Source organism: Hetaerina americana, unplaced genomic scaffold (genome assembly GCF_022747635.1).
Source record: "Hetaerina americana unplaced genomic scaffold, ioHetAmer1.1.p SCAF_1, whole genome shotgun sequence".
Taxonomy (NCBI): Eukaryota; Metazoa; Arthropoda; class Insecta; order Odonata; family Calopterygidae; genus Hetaerina; species Hetaerina americana.
Genome location: NW_027286069.1, coordinates 18,462,135 through 18,483,653, shown reverse-complemented (window position 1 = coordinate 18,483,653; position 21,519 = coordinate 18,462,135). Strand labels below are relative to the sequence as shown.

The following is a 21,519-nucleotide window of genomic DNA, read 5'->3' as shown; positions in this document are numbered from 1 at the left end:
ATTGTATTTAATTTTAATTGTGATTTATTGTATAGCTAAATTGGGCTGTTCCTAAACAGCCCAATTTAGATGTAACTTTTATAAATTAAATTCCCCTCAATAGCATAGTTGTCGTTAATACATACATTTTAGATTATGTTGGAAAATGCTTTATGTAAATAAAATGTTGGCAAATTGGCTTTTTCCAAGTTCGCAGTAACGTTGTAAAATTTTAAGTACATTAAATATGATACCAATTAGGTTACTGGGTCAGTGAAAAACCCTGCTTTTTTTCATCAACGATAAGATCTCTTAAAAATACTTGAGCACTACCAAAAAAACCGTCTTTTGAGATATTTTTACTTCAATGACCTATTAAACTGTTTCCTCTGTATCATGTACTAAATTCCCATAAAAGAGAACGGATATAATTTGACCATGCCCGGAATCCTGAGGTTTTATCACAGTTTCTATTTAAATTTCACTTTATTCTATTTGGCATTTATTGACTGTGCCACTTCTTGTAAATTTGAAGAAGTGATTTGAAAGAGAAGTAAAGTAAAAAACCGCAATAAAGGTACCAATCAATATTGGTCCCGTCCAATCGGATTTTATCGAACGCACACCTAATGGATTCGTTTCTATTTTGATCCCCCAGAGCGGTTCACAACGTTGAGAAGGTTTTCGAATGCAAGCAGTGTGGGAAGTCATTCAAGAGGTCGTCCACTTTGTCCACCCACCTACTCATCCACTCGGACACCAGGCCGTACCCGTGCCAATACTGCGGGAAGAGGTTTCACCAGAAGTCCGACATGAAGAAGCACACATATATCCACACAGGTGAGTAACGTTTGCATTTCTACAGTTTTGTTACATTAAATGGCAAGGGAAATGTTTTTAACCCATCCGGAAAATAAACTAGTCGCTAACAACTAGCAAAATAATAAACTCCCCAGAATTCCCAGGCGTACAGAATTTCTCCTTTGACGCCTAATATTTGATATTTGTAGCATATAATTACCTTTCATTCGCCCAAAGTTAATTTGTTGAACAGATGTTAATCCACCCACATCCGTTACGGTTATAGATTAAGGTGGCAACTGAACACCATTCTATCATTTGGAAGATACAGAAGACAATCATGTACAACGAATGTCGGCTCTAGAGATCAGTGGGTTTAACATATGGATCTATCAAAATTTAACCTCCTACTTCTGGTTTGTAAATTAAGTCATGAGCGAGTAATGTAAAATAATAATATATAGCTAATAATAATAATGATGATAATACTAAAATAATTTTATAATGATATTATAATATTCTTATAATAATATAATGATAAAATAATAAAGCTGATTGTCAAGTAATCGTTTAGATTTTGAATTTTGACTGAAAAATTGTCAAATATAGCTCCAAAATGCTTTTATTCGTAGTTGGTTAGAGCTAGCACACATATTCGTATAATGCATACGAAGTTTGAGATGTCAAACCAACTTGAGAGGAAATAAAATTAAATGGCTTCATTTAATAGAATTCTAAATTTTCTTCCGTATTTAATGTCAATTTAAAAAGGTATTTAAACTTGACGTAAAATCCTTAATTGGAGAAACATACGCGGAGGTAAACTTTATGAGAATTATTGATAGTTTAACATTGATTTGTAAGTTTTTTCTTTTGAGAAAATCAATATTAAAGAGGGAAAAAAGAAATTCAAATCTAAATTCTGTCCGGATTCACCATCCTGAAAAGGAAATCTTTGCCGTGGGATTCGCAAATAGAAAACGTATGCACCCGTTAAGGAAATCACTTTTTATAATTAACCTCTTTAGCTGGGTAAAATCCGCAATTTAAAGCATGAAGATTTGGCCTTAATTGAATAACAATTAATATTTGGGGCTGATTATCCTGCTCGATCCGATCTTTTTTACTGCGAAAAACACCGATTGATCCCGAATTACAAGGGAAAATATTGTAATCGATCTCGTCTTCGTACGAAAGAGGTGAATAATTGCGGCGAAAGAATCCTTTGGAAGAATTTTGAGGCAACAGAGTCAAAAGCGAATTCAAAGTACATTGATGGTCAAGGGGATGATAGAAGGCCAGAGAGGGAGGGAAGGAAGATTGGTGCCGATGGCTGCTTATGCAATATCGCAAGAGGGGAGCTCCAGAGGGAGGCGGGATGAGAGCATTTAGTTCCTTAAAAGGGAAGGGCGGAGAAAGGTTGATTGGGAGGATGAATTTGGGTAGGGGCAGAATATATATGGGCGTTAGAGATGAAGGGAGAGAAGCTATTGGACTACTGGGAAGATAGGGTTCCGGAGTAGTAGCGGGCGGACTGCTTAATCACCGCTCTCATGAATTTTAATGGCTCTTTAGGAGGGCATCGAAGTGAGGAAGAAGAGAGGAGGACTAACAAAGTTGGAGATTCTAAAGTAAGGAGGGCGGCGGGGTGGCTACAGGAGGGAGTTAGAAGACTGAGGAAAATTGAGTATGGTCGCTCCCAACAAGGCACAGATATCTAGAGGGGAAGAGAGACGTTATCTCCCTTAAACATGTTAAGAGGATGCTAAAGTAATTTATAAATAAGAATGACTATAAGAAACTGCTAGGAGTTCATTATGAATGCAATTTTCTCTTTACCCTACCAAATAATTTGTCTTGGATTTGAAATCATTTCAGGTGGTTTAACTTTGGCCTTACCCTGATATCATACTTTATTCCTACAGGATATGTAACATTTAAATTTTAACTCTACATACACTAATGTAAACTGTAACTACATACTTCAAAGTAGAGCTTAAAGCAACAAATATTTCGTTTCGTTCCATAAATCGGCAAAACCGAAATATCCTTCAAGTTTATGCTGTCTACGTTTGGACTTGTATTTTTATTTATGAAGCCTATTAGTATCATGACAATTATTTGCTATTTCGGCGTTCAGGGTTCAATCACAAGTAAAGTACTCACAAATTATAATATTCTCAAATATTTAATATATATAACTTGAAAATATTTTAAATTATCTCTGGAATTCTCACAAAATCTAAAACCGAAATCAACGAATACTAAAATTTTTTAATTGTTTACATTTTTCTTGTCTAAATTTTCTTTACCTAAGTACTTTAATATTATTCTCAACCATGAAAAAAATTGTAGAAGAAGACACATAATCCCTGATGCACTCAACTGCTGATGAAAATAATGTTTCTCAGAGGCCTGCGTAGAAAATTGTTCTAACTGCACAATTCTGGGAATGTAATCCAGAAATATGTTAAAGAAATTCAACTCTTTTCAATGCTACTGACATACGACTATTTTGTCTCGAACTGCCAATTCCCACATGTGGAGCGCTGAGGAGGCACCAAAAAAAGAATAAAAGCCGCATATAGAGGGATAGAGAGAGAAAAAAGGGATAGAGAGAGAAAAAAGGGATAGTGTGACGCAGAAAGGGAGAGGAATAATATCACGCATCGACATCCTAAGCAATGATGATAATGACAGGAGCGAGGATGGAGCACGCGCTCGCTCTGTGTTGAGGTCCCGCAAGGGAATAACACCGGTCCGTTATTTTTCTTTAATTCGGCGAACGAGATTGGAAACAGCGGAAAAACAAATGAAGCCGCGCAAGCCCTTTACAGCTCTTCCGCACCGAGAATTTTCAATGGCATTCAATCACAAAAATCACTCGCCCATCAATTTACCGGCGTTCCTCATTCCCTCCCCCTCTCACTTTCTCTTTCGTCCGCACCCTCCTTTCCCAATCCCAGAGCAAATTAGCATTCCATCTCCGTCGATCATCAAACACACTCTTCCGCTTCTCACGACCCTCATATGACCGTCATTTTTGCCATTTTCCACGCAAGGTGCTTATCAAAAGTACCTAGCGCCCCATTGGTACATTTGCTTCAATATCAATCCCCATCCGCGTTGCATGCTTACCTTCGACACGCAGCTCTCAGCAGAACTGATGTTTTCCTTGTGCGTACATAGAGCTTCACGATTCACGATAAATTATCCATATTTTATTTGGAACTAACGCAACATCGCCAGCTGAAACGTCGGCTGGTGTGCGCGATTGAAGCATTCGATTATTAAGTATACATGCAAATTTCTTTTTTGTGTATTGTACGAAATACTTGGAAAACCGAATTATGTCTATCTACTTTCGTTCTTAGACTTACTATAATTGTTCTTTCGGTAAACCTCGATTCAGTTATTAATACACTACAAATATTAAGGACCAACATAAGACAAGTAGCCAATTCTTGCAGATGAGCAATGATTCATGGAAATTAATTTGATATTTACTATTATATTGACGCCATAAAAGTCTAATATATTGCGGTTCTTCTGTCATGCTCTTTTGTTCTATTTTTTTAGGATAACCGCACTGTTCAAGGCATAAATATGAAACTACAATAAAACGTTTGATGTTTCCTTTACATGATATCCACATTCCTCTCGTATATTATCTATTTGTTTACAATTTGCCAATCACATCATCTCCCAATGTGAATAACACAGGGAAATTATCGTATCCTTACAGGTAAACGTATCCGGTATTTGACTCTCGACTCTTCTTTTCAGTAAAAGTAGATCATCCGTAGCCTAAAACAATTAACGCTGCATCCTGTTATTTTGGCAGGCTGTTCTTTTCGGCCCGTTTCGTTTCAATGGAAGAAGACTACCTAAATAGAAAGACTGAAAATTTTTAACCATACAGAACCATGATCTTAATTTAACTAACTGTTCTATATTTCTAGTCGGTTTGATGCATGTTCTTTTGAAAAAGATGTTAACATCATTCCATGAATAAAATGGCAAACTCCGTAATTGGACTCTCCCATGCACTTTCATCGCACACGCACGCATATTTTTAATGTTCTGCTTCTTAATGATTTTAATAACCAGCGTCATTGTTTCAACGCTCAACTATATTGTTATAGAAATCAACTTCGTAGACGTATTCTCATTCTCGGCTCTCATAGTCTATTCGCTTATCAGAATGTAGCCTTCCTAAACTTGCGTCACTGTAACATTAGACGAACTTAGTTTGTCCATATTACTCAAACGTCTTCACATGATTCACTTGTGGCCTTTGTCTTCCATAAAATATAAATTAATTTGAATCCGAACTGATATTATTTCTGGAACCACAATAAATGTTCATACATAGACACCATAAGGAGAAGAGCAAAATTATTAGATTTCCTCACTTTATAGACAGTACATCGGTCTAGGAGTCTATTTCTATTTGGCATGCATCTAACATATTGTAGCACCGCAGATAGGATTATTATCCGCACCGAGTTGAGGTCTATGAATGAGCGAAAAAAATAACTGATCTGCAGAAGAGATCGCATTTTCATCACGTACCGATAGGCTTAAAAGTGCAAGTAAGATAAGCAGTGCAAAATAAACGAACGCGTCGAACTCATCACCATCTCTCCCCCCACGTCCCAAGCTATTTGAATCGCAATCCCTTTCACACACCCTTTTCCCGCACCTCTCTTCATCCGCCCCTAATTTCACGCCCTCCCATGTTACCCGTCCCCCACGCCAAACCCGAAAACGCAGCCATGCATCCCTCCGCGGCACTTCTGCACCCTCATTCTCCCAACACGTCGTTCTCACGCTCACATAAACCATCGTCAATATATTAAACTCCAAACGAGTTTACTTTTCATCATTTTCAGCGTGCGGTGCAGAGAGCCCAAAATCCCCCGCCCACCAGCGTCCGCCCTCCAATTCGCTCGGAGCAAAACTCATGAACCGACGGCCTCGCGATGGCTAAACGACACAGAGGCTCGAGCGTGGTGGCGCCGTTATATCGACGACTCAAAGAGAATAGTTTTTTTTTCTGCGGGGAGGGCCAAAAAAGGCTGATGCAATCTTTGAAAAATGAAAGGGATTTGTAGTTTTAAAATAATAATATTGTCTTCCGAACTTTTTTAGCGAGATGGTAGATATTATGGAAACCAGTAATGAAGGCAGTAACCAGCAACTATGTGGAAAAATTCTATTCGCGCCGTATTATTTTTAAATAAAGATTTAAGTTCATAAGGCTACTTAGCCTATAATATTTTGATTTAAAAATACAAAAAAAGTGAGTCATGATTATTTTATGGGAAGTACAATTGCAATTTTATACTCGCCGACAAGAGAAACAATATTAAATTTAAAAGATGTGTCTATATGCTGAAAAAAAATATTTTAGCACCAGATTATACTTCAGTTTAGTTATAACTGTAAACACTAAATCCTTTGAACAACTTATCTATGTTTTCTATCTGTTGGGGACTTTAAACCGTTTTGATCCCGTTTTTACTTACATTTAACACGTATTTCTTACCTTAACGAGTTGGTAGCAAAAATACATAAACTCTTGATGGAATATTCTTCCGACACGGTTAACTTTTATAGATAACCAGACGGGATGAATATGATACGGCATATTCAGCAAGTAGTTTTCTATATCTTTGTCCTCAATAAAAAAGGTAATGGTGCAAAGCATTTAGAAATAAATTGGTTTAGGGTGTGGTTCAAGGCTGAACGCCGAGAAGAGATAAAGCAGTTACCCACCCGTTAAATACCAGTTACGCCCCTCCATGCTTAGGACGCAGATGATTGGAATACCTCCGGCAATTAATACACAGGTATGTATTGTTTTCAGGTACATGTTTCAATCAAATAGTCATTAGCGACTGTCATCCATCGATACTTGCGACAGTGTTTATTCCCTTTGAATTATGGGCATTTCACTTACTGCGAAACAGAGAGTGGGTCGCGGAGCAAATGAGCGTGATATCAAAGCGCAAATTGTTGTTTGCGTGTTTTCAGTCGTTTCTCCATGGGTGTTCGTGATGGACCAGCGAATTTTTGTTTTCTCGCTAAAAACGAAAAATTCTCAGATCGCATGATAAATCGAGGAATGCAAGAATAGAATTCGGGCACGATGTGAACCCTATACATCTTCTGGAACATTGGATGACCGAAGTAGGCATTTCCACATTATTGATATAAAATTGAATAGTCTGAAATTTGACAAAATCTAAGACGTTTGATTAAAATTCAACAGAATAGGCAATGAATTTTATGGTTAATTACATAAATTCGCTGTACAATTAATTTTAATAGCAATAAGGAAATAAAGGAAGCAATCACTAAGGGCAGTTATATTAATTTTCATATCAACAACTTCGAAAAACAAATTACATTTTTATCCTATTAGTTTAAATACCAAAATTCAATGAATGCACAAGCCACATATGTATATATACAATGTTTCACTTGTATTCTATTAGTCGTTGATAGCACCTAGAGCTGGTGGGTGGTGTAGAATCAAAATTAAGATTGAAAAGCAGTCAATGTTTGCAGTTTGAGTGTTTAGAATGTTATGATGGGACAATGAGATCGCTATACAAGTCAGGATTTCTTATATCATAGACATTTCAATTCCGAGTAATGCAAAGTTAACTTACTCCACTGAATCATACCTACAAAGTTTGTTTTCCATTATGACTGTAGTAGCAAAGTACGACATGTAAAACAGTATTAAAATGTACTCATAAAATTTTAACTGAAATATTAGTCTAATTTGTAATGCATAGAGATGAAGAGCAATCTTTTTCGGAACTTACACGTACATATGCACCCTTTTTAATTCTAGCGGTACTTGAACAGTAAATGTAAGTTTACCGGCAAGAAAAACCAAAATGCACCTCCAAAGAACTACAAAAAAGAGGATTAGAATAAGGTAAATTAGAATGGAAAAATATATGCCAATTAATGATCTTATTTGAATGACTCACCTAAATCAATTGGAAAAAGTACAAAACAAAATCATTCACATTGTTCAATAGAATATCCAAAATGTCCAATCTGTAAACAAACTACGTAAGTATAAGATACGAATTCCATGAGGCATTTATTTGGTCGTATTATTGTAGTTTAAAGGTCATCTAATTGACAAAGAACACAAAAAAATACAAGTAGAATATAACCAGTGGCAAAAATAAAATGGTATCACATTGAATTGAAAGGGTTCTTGAGAAATGTTGGATGTTACGGCCTCTGAGAAAAGAGTAGAAATAAATAGTGGAATGGGGAAAGAGATATGAAGACGGCGAGGAATAAAGGAGGAAGGATGGCCAAGTGGGAGGGGAAGAAAGAGGGAGTTCCCTGGACGATTCGGCAACCCTTAAAGGCAAGAAGTACTGGGGGAAGCATCGTGGATTGAGATGAATGAAGGAGTGAGCTCCAGTAGTACCCCTCTCCCTCTTCTTACTGATGTGATATGTGCAGGATGAGAGGAAGAAATCGAATTACGGAGAAGAGTAGGGGCATGTATACAAAATATATATACACGTATACATACATACATATATATATATATATATATATATATATATATATATATATATATATATATATATATATATATATATATATATATATATATATATATATATATATAATGGAGAAGCGATAAGGGTTTTAAAGTTTTTGACACTATTTATTCGGCAATAAAAGGATTCTTAATGTGAGAAACAAATAGTAAACAAGAGTAGAAATTGTATCAAAGAACTCGCGACAAAGGCAAATGAATAAAACTATTATGTTTTGATCTATGGAATTTGCCCAAACCCGAAGGAACGTATGAGACGTCATTTACCTAAAACCTCAAATATCAGGCTCACGTTGAATGAGAAAAAAATACTGGCCTTTGAACACTATTTACGGTTTTTCCCCTAGAAAAGAAAGTCAACAACCCGAAGTCTGTTTTGACAGCTGATGGTAGAGCACACTCACTCTGCACTGAGTCTTATGCCTACGGTGATGGGAACACATGCAGATTAAGAGCACCAGGTAATTTTCGAATGCTTCTTTCTTTCAATACATCGTTTTCTATCAATGAATGTTGATTCTGTCTCCGACTATCCCCATTAACACTTAGCCTGGAACCCAAATGGGATAAACAACTCTATAAAACGACAGCTTTTTCACGGAATAAATTTTATAGAGGGAACGCCAACGGAAAAATGTAGGAATATGTAATTTGAAAAAATATTTTAGTTAAAACTTCATGAGATTTTGCCACATTTATGCTAAAGGTTAGCAACTGCTAAGTGAATCCTCAAAATTGACATTATTTGAGATTTCTGATCCGGTTTAATTACCAATCTTGTGCTATCATAATTTTCTCTTTCTACCAGAAGGAACTATACTTGTATTTGAGCCTCGGAGATGCCCCTCGAAGTTAGTAACTCCTAGAAGCGTTTCCAGCAAAACATATATTACATCTAGTGAAATACGAGTTAAAATTTATTCAACAATTTAGTGACTGAATGGAGAAGCGAATCTAGGCACATTTTTATAAAACATGAATCCCACGACAAAACCTGAAACGTAATCGTTTTTAGCCAATCCACTTACCTGCAGATTACTACGTGCATGCAATTTCATACATGTATACTATGCCATCAAGTGTACTCAAAACCATTTTTTTTCAGATTTATCGATTAAAAATGTAATAGATCGATTCGCACATTTGCAGGTCATAATAGCATACGATTAGTTACAATAGACGAAAGCAAGTAATTAACGTATTAACATATATGGGTTTCTAATTTTATATAATTTCTTACCAAGTCGTACAGACTTTGAAAATGTCTGTGTTCAATTAATAAAATTTTGATACTTGGTATTATATGAACCATTAGATGAAAAAGATACAGGAGAAAGAAACTTCCAATTCATTTAGACCAAACACCAATAGATCGATAAACGGTACAATTCGACCTTCATAAGTAATGATAGTCCCACGGCAACTGAAGGATGAAAGTCATCCTTTTATTCACAAAAAATGGGGACGACAGAATTTTTAAGAGCGGCTCAAAAAAAATCGGAGCAAACACCCTAATCGCACTTTTTTGGTCTACCATGGTCTACCTGACTATTTTCAAAAGTTTTAGCAGTTGGGTTCTCTGTGATTTTAATTAAAAATGTACGTGATTTTTACCTTATTTTGTAGTTTTCGTGAAGGCTCGCCTTGTACAAATACTCAATATTAAGTTGTCCTAACCCTACAAATTAGCAATTCCGGTCAATAGTTGCACTTACAATGAACTCAAGTACCCATGAGAGCTGGCGGAAGGCATTCTCTCCGCAGGATGACTTTTAGCACTGCATCGCTCGTTCTTGCTGATCTTCTTCCTTAGCCTGTAGTCTTCACTCACACTTGTACACTCCGTCTCCTCCATGGGACAATCACGTTTATTGCCTGAAAAACAGTCGATTTCACCCTGAAATCACAGTTGTCAATGGCAAGGTTTGTACACGGAATATGGCATGCACTATTTATGGGGAAGGTTTTGGCAGGTGTAAGGAGAAGGAGCACATAGTTCAATTAGGTCTTCAAACCGTTTCACTGTTTGAGAACTTAAATTAAACGAGCAGTCGGTGATAATTGAGTAAGCTTAGTCTTACTCTAGTAATTTTTTCTAAACAATCATGACTATTTTCAAATTTCACTTTATATCGTATAACCCGTAATTATCTGTGTTGGAGGCCTTATATTTTAAAAATTTTAAATGGTCGATTGACTTTTAATTTATTAAAATCAGTCTTGAGATTTGCATATAGATTTATTATTAATACGTACTATGAACCAAGATGTATTTCATAGAAAATGGATTCAAAATTACTAACTCCACGATAATAAGCAGAAAATAATTTTACAGGGCGTAAAAATCTAAATTGATGCTCAAAAGAATAAACGTTTTTCTATTACCAAATGTCCCTATTCAGATGCATTTCAGATTACTGCAGCACAACGGCCCACTCGTCAACATAATTCGTTTTAAGAGAATTTACCAGCCTGTTAGTGTGAAGAGCCAGAGAGAAAATCAGAATTCAGCCATTAAAAAGATATGTAGAAAGAATGAAAACGAAAATATTCAAAGTTGGAAAAGCTCCTAGAAAATGCTTGGATACAAAGAACAAGATATTCCGTATATAAAATCCATTACAACTGCCTGACTAAATATACAGCAACATAATGCCCCTAAAGACGCCGCAGGGGTATGTGGCTTGGGATGTTAGGTCGCCAGCCATGAATGAACGACCACAATCATTACACCTTTACACAGATATACAAAAGGAAGATGATGCACCAACTTTCGATAACTTTTATGCATGGAAGCAAACCATTTTAACATAAGATAATGAAACCTCGAGTAAATGCAGCCATAGTGATAAAAGAAGGTATTTATGAAGGAGGGATATATTATTAGGAATTTATGAAGGAGAGATACATTATTAGGAAGAAGAAGATCAGGTTCACCTGGTTAGCCTCACTTTTCCAGGAATTTATGTGAATTAAACCAAATCCATGACAAACTCGAAATGAGTTCAGAAAGGAAAAAATAACCTGCTTATAAATACTATTATAAATAGTTCATCAGCCGTATTTTCTCAAATCATACATTCATAAATATTTTTTGGTCATTATGCATAATGTTTACGTCGATTTGAAAAGTGGAGGTGTTTTGCATACCCATCTAAATAGAGAAAAATTTATGAAAAAATTGGGAAGCAAACCGATTTCCCTGCAAATTGATTTCGAGCACGAATTCGTTATATTTTCGAAACGAGAGGTGTCGGTGAAACGTTTTGAAAAGGTGATACGCATACGTTCTTCAAATACCATGAACTGGCAATTGATATTTAAAAAAATATGTATTATCGATGTAAGGTAAGTAAAAACTTTAATATGGAGTTTTACACTAAATAGAGGTAAAAATTAGTCTGCATGGCAAGAGAATGTGGGTAGATTTGAAGACTTTCGTTAAGTGGGTATGGCGAAGTTTGAGCAAAATAATTATGACACTTAGGGAGTCAAAAGCTGAAGTTTAAAATAAAATAGAGAGGAAGTTGTTGTTGAGAATCCGGAAAAAGCTGAGTAAGTGGCTGAGAGAAATATTAAATAGCGTGATGCTGAAAGCCGTGATAGAAGAGAGGATTTTGGATAACGGTGGTTGCGGAAGGAATAGAATAGACTTGTTAGACAGCATGAAGGCAAACAGAAGTTACAAAAACTGAGAAAGGAAATTATATATGAGTGAAAAATAGAGTCTCTCATTTTACGAAAATGAGTCTCAAAGGAGTGTCTACCTTATTATGTAGAATATCTCGATACACTCAATGGTTTTAGGTTTTACGTGGTAATTCATTTTCGGATCAAAGAAGAAAACCATATACAGTACTTTCTACAAAACATTTTTATACAGTATAACTAGTTCCAACGTATGGGCGCCATCCTCAGGTGCCCAGGGATGACACATATGCGTTTAAACTAGTGGTAACACAAAAAAGTCTGGTGAAAAATACACAGAATTCTTCTTTCATAAGAAAATCTCGAATTAATATCGATGGGTGGTCTAATATGGCCGCCCATTTATATACAAATCCTTTTAGTCATTAATACATTTACTTCAACTGCAAATTAATATAACTTTTCAATAAATTGTAGTTTTACATCATGAATATCAAGTATAATATACGAACCAATACATGTGCTTCCAGAATTTCTTAAAAGATCGATCATTTATTAAGTTTTTTGACTCTTGAATTTCCATTTTTGAACCATATTCTTTAGTTAGAATAACGGACACATGTCTGGACTTACGTTGTGGAAGTATCACTCGGAAATATATAATTATTTCACTTTTTTCACAAACTTGAGCTACCAAAAACCTTAATTTAAACGGTATTATCCAAGATCTCTTTGGATTTTAACTGTACCAACTTATTTGAAGTCAATTTTTGAAAGGAAACGCTAAAACTTGGTTCATTTTCATTTTTGATACCAAATCCTTAGTTGCAGTTAGTGGCTATATAATTAGCGGTTATGCAATCTACGATTAATAATCATATTAGCATAAAATTCATTTAAAGACACGGAAAGGTCATTAGGGAATGATATTACCGCCTTAATTAGATTACCGGACTGGAAAAATATTGAAACTGCCAACCGAGGAAGAATGGTGTAATACGGTTTTACGTAAAAATAGGCAAACACTCTAATTGTCTCGCGGACGCAATCAAAATTTGTGCAAAGGAATGCCACTGTCATAAAAGTACCAGTAATGACATACAGTTAACCACAATGAATACTCTGTTAGAGTAACGGGTTACAAATACTTGAATGTAGGAATATACATATACCAATAACACGTCACACATTTTTAGGGTCATGGTTGTTACTCATTCGTAGGTGCCCTCACATTGAGTGGTTTTTTTCACCGTTTATTCGACACCATCAATCAATTCAGTTTCATCTCTGACGTTTAGTTTGTACCAGAGCAATGAGAATAATCTATGACAACAGGGGATGACCACATGATTTAACTAAGAGTAGCCAGAGGACTATTTTAGTAAAAAGGGGAATAAGATTGGGCAACTAATATTGGTTCTATTTTCTTTCTCCGAGTATTACGCCGAACAGTTCCAGAGAATATTTGTCCAAAACCGTTGTGAGCAGTCGCTGTGTTTCAGGGATTTCTTTTCAGGCGCGAATGGGGAAGAGCAAAATGGATGGAGTCGGTTGGATGCAGTGGCGCAATGTTTGTAAGTCACATCGGAGGGTGAGGGTGGAGGAGGAGGCGAGTGGGGAGGGCGCGCGCGGAGGGGGCTTGCAGGAGTGGAATGGGAACTTGGAATCAAAATGGCGGCTAGCACTCGAGACTTGATTTGAAGTGGTCTTCTGTTTGCAGTGTGGGAGTGAAAGAGAAGACGTCGTCGACGCTAGGGAGCAGAGAGCGCCTTGTTTAACTCCTCCCTTCCCACTACCGCCCCAGGTGGCACTGAGTTCCTCGATGTTATTGGTGGTGGGATTGGATGTAGTTTCGTGGTTTAGTTGGAGGAGCGTTATGTGTATTCCACCGAGGGGTGATCAAGAGGAACTTGGCGGATGCGGGGGATAGTGGATTGGATTTGAAACAAGTCTGAGGATATGGATAACAACACATCGGTTGCTGGTTTCTTCATTTAATCAAATGCTCTTGTATCAGTGTACCCTTCGAGGCTCTTGAAAACAAGATATCAGAGGCCTTTTCTTATTACTGAGCTCAATATTTTGGGCTTAAAGTCTAACATTTTTCTGACTTTTACTATTGTGTAAGTCATACCAGGTTCAGTTCAATGAACATGCATTCCTATTCACGCTACGCTCATAAGTGACTCAAACTGTTGGTAAGCACATTTTATGGTATCTTTGGTGATGTAAAATTGTTCCGTTGCACATAAAATTCAATAGCCTCCATTAAAAGAACAGGTTTAAGTACCCTTGTCCGTCATGTATATGCCAAATAAAATTCACATGAAAAAAAAAGTATCTCTAGATAATCATCCTTGTTGATCAGCTGTAACATCTACATCTACATAATACCCCGCAAGCCGCCGCAAGGGCGTGTGGCGGGGGCGTGTGGCGTGTAACAATGCAATGGCGTTGAACCTTTTTTATGCAACAGAAATGTATGATTCGTTTTCGTGATGGAATTACGTTTATATACTCATGCTATTGTTGCGAATGAATTCTTTTCTTCAATTTAAAAATCGAAGAAACGGAGGGATAAAATATAACTTCAAATGTAATTCCGGTACTCTTAAAACATGAAGTTCGTAAACCGACCCTAATTTTTCACATTCACTTTACCTCCAACGCTTCCCCTAAAATCTACTGAAGGTATCTAAAGCTCCAATGGAAATCTTTAATTTTTTTCCCTCCAAACTCATCTCGGGCAAAAAATTTTATCATTTCTATTCCCACACAACCAGGGGTGACAGAAGAATCGGAATTCCCGTTAAAAACTACCATCCGGAAACATGAACCTTCCGCTGGAATGGAAAGATTTTAATTAGATTTCTGCCCCAATCTGTCCGCAGAATAAAATCTTCAGTTCGCCCAGGCACATGAAAAATGAAACCAAAAAGTCGACACGACATTGTCGATGAGAGAGTAAGAAAAAAACCTTTTGGTAAAGGAAAAACAAAAGAGGGCGAGAGAAAGAATATCGGGGTACACAGTGAGATTAATCCTGGAATTGTAAGGAGGAAAATGAGAAATTCAGGCAACATTCCCATAAATTCGATTTGGCGAGAATTGAACGTTAGAGGAAAATCTCAAAAACAGAATTGCATTCCACTTAATGTTTATAAAAAAAGTGAATTTTTCAATATATTATATTTTTATCACCGGTTAATAGATTAAATATTAGGTGGATATGCGGAAAAATGTCCATTCGCTTGACAAATTACATGCCATCAAGTAATTTTACCAGCGTCACCGATGAAATGAGACTTTCTGAAAAATACCTCCGTAAGGTACACGCATTAAAATTGCATTAAAGAAGTCGACTCAGAAAAATCTACTTCCACATTGAAGTAAAAGAATGGTTTATGGATGATTGGCAATGAAAGGAAATTATTTTCGTTTCTTCGAATTTATTGTTATAAAAACTAGTAGTTTTTTTAAATACACAATCATCCACCTTAGTCAGGGCGAATGATTTTTACGCTTTGGAATTATTGCATTTTAATTCACATGAGCGGATGACTCCGCTTAAGTTACTGCTGCGGCATCTCCCTCAGTGTTTTTAAATTATGGATGTCAAATTGCTAATAATAAAAATAAAGGACGCGTCTAAGGGCATGAAATAGAGACGTGCAAATATATCCATAAATCTAATAGAAAGGGCTTGAATGAGTCACATGCTTGGTAAATAGGAAGTCTGCTAACATTTAGTAAAAGAATAATCACTAAAAAATCAAATCAAATGATAATCCACTAAAATAACAAAATATTTGACGCTTGATATTTTTTACTTGAATTTTGAGATTTAATGTTACTTCTTTAATATTTTTGAACGTGACGAAAATATTTTGGTGTTCCCGTCATAGTTTCCAGAAATTGCTCGAAGGTAACTGACGGGACTGCATTACGTGCAGTCCAGGCGAGAATTAGAATTTTAAGTACATTTATCAATACTAAGTTTCTAGTTATACAATCCAATTGAGACTATGATGACGACTTAAACTTCGAATTTACTGTGTCAATTAGGAAAAAGTGACGTTTTAGTCAAAATGGCAACGAGACATGTAAGTCGTTAAATCTCACAAAACCTGGAAGTTTTTTTTTATTAATCAAAATTAAATACAAAATTACATATCGGATTTCCTAAAAATTGCTAAAAATTTCAAGGTGCATACAAAATAAATGCACTATGAGAGTGTGGTAATGCCGCTTGAAACTCCTAAAGATAATGCACACACAAGAATACCTAATGTATCCTCATAAAAACTTCGTAAACTAGTAAAAAATACTGGTATTCGTTATCAGTCTATTCTTAAATACGGGTCCTCAACTGAGCCTCATTATAGAGTTGCAGAATGAGGAAAACCAAATTTATACAAACAAAATAATCGGCACAAGAGCGTAAATCTCCAATCTTCACAAGCATGCCTTCGAGTAGCAAGACGGATGCGGAAGGATATTTAATATTTTCTATCGCGGAAAAAAGGAATTTTAATTCACTGAATATATTTTGGAAGAAATAATTTAAGACATGAGGATTTTTCTGACCCTATTTACGTTCACCACCAATCCTCGAATCTATAAATGCAGGACATGGCATTTAGCTGAGAAAACTGTCGTCCAAGACGTACATTAACATTTATACAATGGAAAAAGGAAAACGCTGCAATATTATCAACTGTTAGTGATTATTAGAGAGAAAAATACCAAATACAAGTAAAAAAATTAATTTAAAAATAGAGAACAGGTATGTAGGGTTTGGGTTCAAAACTTAAAAGAGATTCTTGCAAAATGCTGGTAAATTAAAATCATTATAACGTTATATTTTAAGCCTAATTTTTCACATACGTTTGTTTCAGTCCTGAAAAAATCATCAAATATGATAAAAACATGTAAATATAAATAGCAAAAAATTATTGAAAAACCTCCTAAGTTAACAAATATCTCGATGGTCCCAACCCCGTCCCATAATGCCAGAACTCACAATTTCGCCCATCAATCCATCACAATGGTGCTTGCACTCCATACACTGCACGCCGTTAGGTACCCGGCGGTGGGGGCATAGACATGTGGGTAAAAGAAACATTTTTGGAGTGAGAAAGATAAAAGAGACGAGCAGGAGGGAGGTGGACGGTCAGGGGAGGCGGGAGACGTGAGGATTTCAACCGGCGGCCGTCGAGAGGTGAGCGGCGGAGGGGGGAAATAGGGGGGGAGAGAATGCGCTGGGAGGGGGAGTGAATGCGTGTGGCGGAGTTGGAGTAGGTGAGGGAGGCGAGAGGGAAACGGGGGAGGTTGAGGGTTGATCGTGGATTGGGGAAAGAGAGGTGGCTCGAGAAAACACTAAGCCACTCTCTCGACTGGCGTTGCACAGTAAGGGAAAGAGAGAGAGATCGTATAGGAGGGCTAGGAGGATAGAGGCCATGTTCCTCCGAGTGCTTGATGAGAAAACACGGTCTGATTAAATGTAAAGGGGGAATGGGGAGGTGGGAAGTTGGGGCTGAGAGGGGGGAGGGAGAAGTGTGCGAGGCGAAGAGGACGGCGCGGTACTCGAAGAGAGGGTGGGGCAGGAGGGAAAGAGACAGAATGGGTGGGGTTGCGGTTTTACTTCGGATGTGTGAGAGTTGCAGTGAGTGGAGAGGCAAGGGGCGAGAGATAATATAAATCTATCAATAGGGAAGACTGGTGCGTGAGAAGCCTTTGACGTAAAAGAGAAGAGAAACAATAACATTGCCTGCCTTTGATTATCCACAAATTTTGAGTCGGGAATATTTGTCTTATTGTTCTCGCAAATTCATATCGTGAGGTCAAAGCTAATATTGAGAGAGGGAGTGAGATATCTGCAGTCACAGTGGCAAGTTAACCGTGTTGATCCTGGTGTTAAAATTACTGAATTAACGTTTACTTCACGCTCGTGATGGGATCACTTATCCCGATGCTAAACCCCTAAGACGGCCTTTTCATTTTCCGTCTTTTGTATAGTCATCTAGGCAGATAAATCATTTTGACTGCAGTTTATGTCTGGCAGAGATAAAATTGCATTCATTTTTGGTATTAAACCGGTTAAGATAGGCTTTGGATGGGCACAAAGCCTATAAAATTTTACAATGATACATTTAACTACGTCTCCTAACAAAAAATACTACCTGAGATCGGGCACAACAGTAACTCCTTGTTCAATTTTTCATATTTCCTACTATCCTTCACTCCGACGTTTGGCACCTTCCCAGAATAGCACTCTTTGGAGAATCAAAACTGCTCGGTAAAATGCTAAATTAAGAAAATATTTGCAAGTGATAACAAATTCATGAAAAACGTGAGGTAAAAAAATGTTCCGATATATTATCATTGTATTAATTCATCCTGACAATTGATCGATTCTACGATTTCGTATTACGTATGTACACGGTTGCAGGTCAAGAGATTTTCCAGTGAGAAACAGCATGTGGATTGAAGTTTCCATTCGAAATTATCCTAAACTGGATCCCTCAGTTTATAGTCATATAAAAGCATCAAACAAAAAGAATGAACAGCGGTAGCAGGCTTGAGGCCTCTATTGAAGCTATAAGTTACAATTACCCTATACAGATAGTTTTAGTAGAGTATAATAGTTTGATACATAAATAATAATATATCTACATTTACAAGATGTGACAGAACTTTGAAACAGCGATTAAATTTGTTTTTTTCATTTATATTGCATTCATTTTCACTCATATTACAGTTTTATTAACTTGCCACTTGTCATTCACATGTACTATTCTTCAACGGCAATTTAAAACATTTTCAGAGGAATCATATACTAAATTTTGTCACATTCAATGATTTTTTAGCGATAGAATTAAATCTAGTCCGCTCATTTGTCTTTCTGTCTCTTGGATTCTGGCCTGTGGCTTCTCGAACCAAAGTTTTTACACCGAAATACTCCTGAATGTGGTCTTCTCAACCAACATTTCACATTCACAAAATCAGCCGATTTCTAAGTACACCTCGCCGCTAACATCACGTCACCCTCCGGTCCACACCCACGCGCACATATGGGGCGCGATGCGCCCTTCTTCCCACGACCTCTAATCCCCCCGCTATTCTCCTTCGATTCACCCCTCGGCGGCTCACGCCCGTTCTCTCTCCCCCACCCTAGTGTGTGTGGCAGGGGGTGCGATGGGTATCCCTTCAACTCCCTAGGCGCTCCCCTACGCACGGGGAATCAGGCACGCTACACATCCCCGCTCCCTCCCCTTTCTTCTCACTCCCCCAGCCCCACTCCTGTGGGGGGAGGAGTCCTCTAGAGAGAAGGAAGGCTGGCAGGGAGGAAATCCCATCTCGGATACCATCCCTTGGCTCCCTTTCCTTCCCCTCGCACGCTCCTCTTCGTGGACTGCCTGGGAAAAAACCCTTTTTTTTCATCTCTCACGCGCCAATCCCTCCTTCCTCTAGCCGCCCAGGCTCCGCACGTCAATCGTAGAAAGAATAGAAATATTCGGGGAGATAGAAAAGAGTGAGATCTGCTACGTTTTTTTATTTCAATTTTTTTTTTAATCCTTAATCGCTCGCATTATTTTCTTAACAAACCAGCATTGCTTGATTCATACTTCACACTGGTAGGAAATGATTATTACAAAAAAATCTCCAAGTGAAGTTTGTCACTCGATGGTTCGAGTACTTCTTTCACATAAACTTATGTCAATTATTTGGTAGGACATCACAGCATCATATAAATATTTTTTTAAATAAATCAAACCTTGAGTAATGATTATTATATATAAAACATCAGTTTCTTTAGATATTTCGACCTTTTGAGCAAGAGAGTCCCCAAAACGAATTATTCTTCAGACTCGACTTTTGAGCCATTAATAATTGCTTCATATTACATCTCTCGAATTTTTTCCGTGGTAACGCAAAATTTTCTGCCAAGGAAAAACGAACACGCCTTGTACTATAAGGATGAGCTTCCGATTATAATTGGCTACGATTCATCAAGTACACAATAAGGCCCTTATATTTTTGATGCACATAAAAAATATTCTAATAGCTTAGTTTTTAAGCATATCTCCTTTTCATTCATGACCAGATAATAAATTAATCACTCAAATTTGTCAGGTTTTCGCGCATTTATCGAGTAATCATATCAATCAAAACAAGTTTTTATTTCGCAATGCCATAGTATAAGGGGCAGAAGGTTGACTCACGTAGGTAAGAAGGATGGCATCAGCCGGAACAAAGGACGGAAAGGTTGAGGCGTTACCGCTGCGGGGGGAACAGAGGGGGTGGTAGGTGGAGGAGAATAGGTAAGAGCGCAAACGTAGAATCCTACACGGAGAGAGGATGATGATGGGAGAGGGGGGTAGGAAATAGATTGGTGGAGAAGAAGCAGCCAGACGGCTGTGGAGGATGAGGAGGGTTGCAGGAGCAAGAAGAAGAACGGAGGCAACTGAACTTAAGTACAGGAGAGGCGGAGTGAGGGAGTGAGGAAGAATGAGAGGAGAGGGTATAAGGCCAGGGTATAAGAGAGGAGCAGCAGGGAAGAGAATACGCGTCATGGAAGAGTAGAGATGTGGTCGAGGGGGAGGGGAGGCTGAAATAGTTGTAAGAGAATAAGGAATCCGAAGAATTTGAAGTGAATTGGAAGTCCGGAGGGTATGGGGGTGGGAGGACCGGAGTGGGGGAGGGAGGGAAACTATAAGAGGAGAGGGTCGTGTGGGCGCGGTAAGATACGGCGTTGGCCGAGAAGGGGACGGAAAGGGAGGGAGGCAGCATGGGCCAAAAATGAGCGCGAAAGGAGAAACGAAAGAAGTGTGGCGATGCGGTGGGGGCGACGAGATTGGGTGGCGGGGACGAGTCGGAGGGACGCGAATACGTGGAAGCGCAGGGCTTTGCAAATATAAGGATTGCTGAGAGAAGCACCTCCGAATTGGCATTGCTGAAATTGCGAAAATCTTCTCCCCATTCCACAGAAACTCGTCTCCTCCTCTTCATCTCTCTCCTTCCTTTACCTCCATCCATTCCGGGAAAATAAAATCTGCGAATCTGAGTTCTAATTCGTTCAGAAGGTTGAACATTTAATTTTCTCCAGAAAAAATAGTAGCGTACCTTGCCAAACTGACAGGGGTTTTTTCATAGTGTTTATTTCCTAAATCTTCTTTTTTACGCTTTTTGGGGCAAAAATATATATTTTACGATTATTCTTGAATAAGGACATGTCTCGTTTACCATATATTCGCAATGCTATCTAAATGATATCAGATCATTGAGTTAAAAATTTGAAAGTACGAGAAGAGGCGGTTAATTGCTCGAATTTCAATGAGGCTAGCCTTCTCAATGTGTGTGAATTATAGAAGACTATATAAATTTAAAAAAATAAACAAGCAAAGCCATTGAAAGCGTCAACACCCTGGAATGGGAAAAAATGATCGGGAAAAGAGCAGAAGGGATGATTGTCGGATAGACCA

General features: G+C 37.6%; 1 protein-coding gene across 1 annotated transcript in view; it reads left to right on the top strand.

Annotated features, from left to right (window-relative positions):
• LOC139696888 (zinc finger protein Gfi-1-like) overlaps nucleotides 1–21,519 on the top strand; it is a 141,308-nt gene that overhangs the window by 60,746 nt on the left and 59,043 nt on the right. Inside the window, exon 3 of the mRNA XM_071595772.1 lies at nucleotides 638–819. Coding sequence (XP_071451873.1) covers nucleotides 638–819 — 182 coding nt within the window. The remainder of the gene's footprint in view (nucleotides 1–637; nucleotides 820–21,519) is intronic.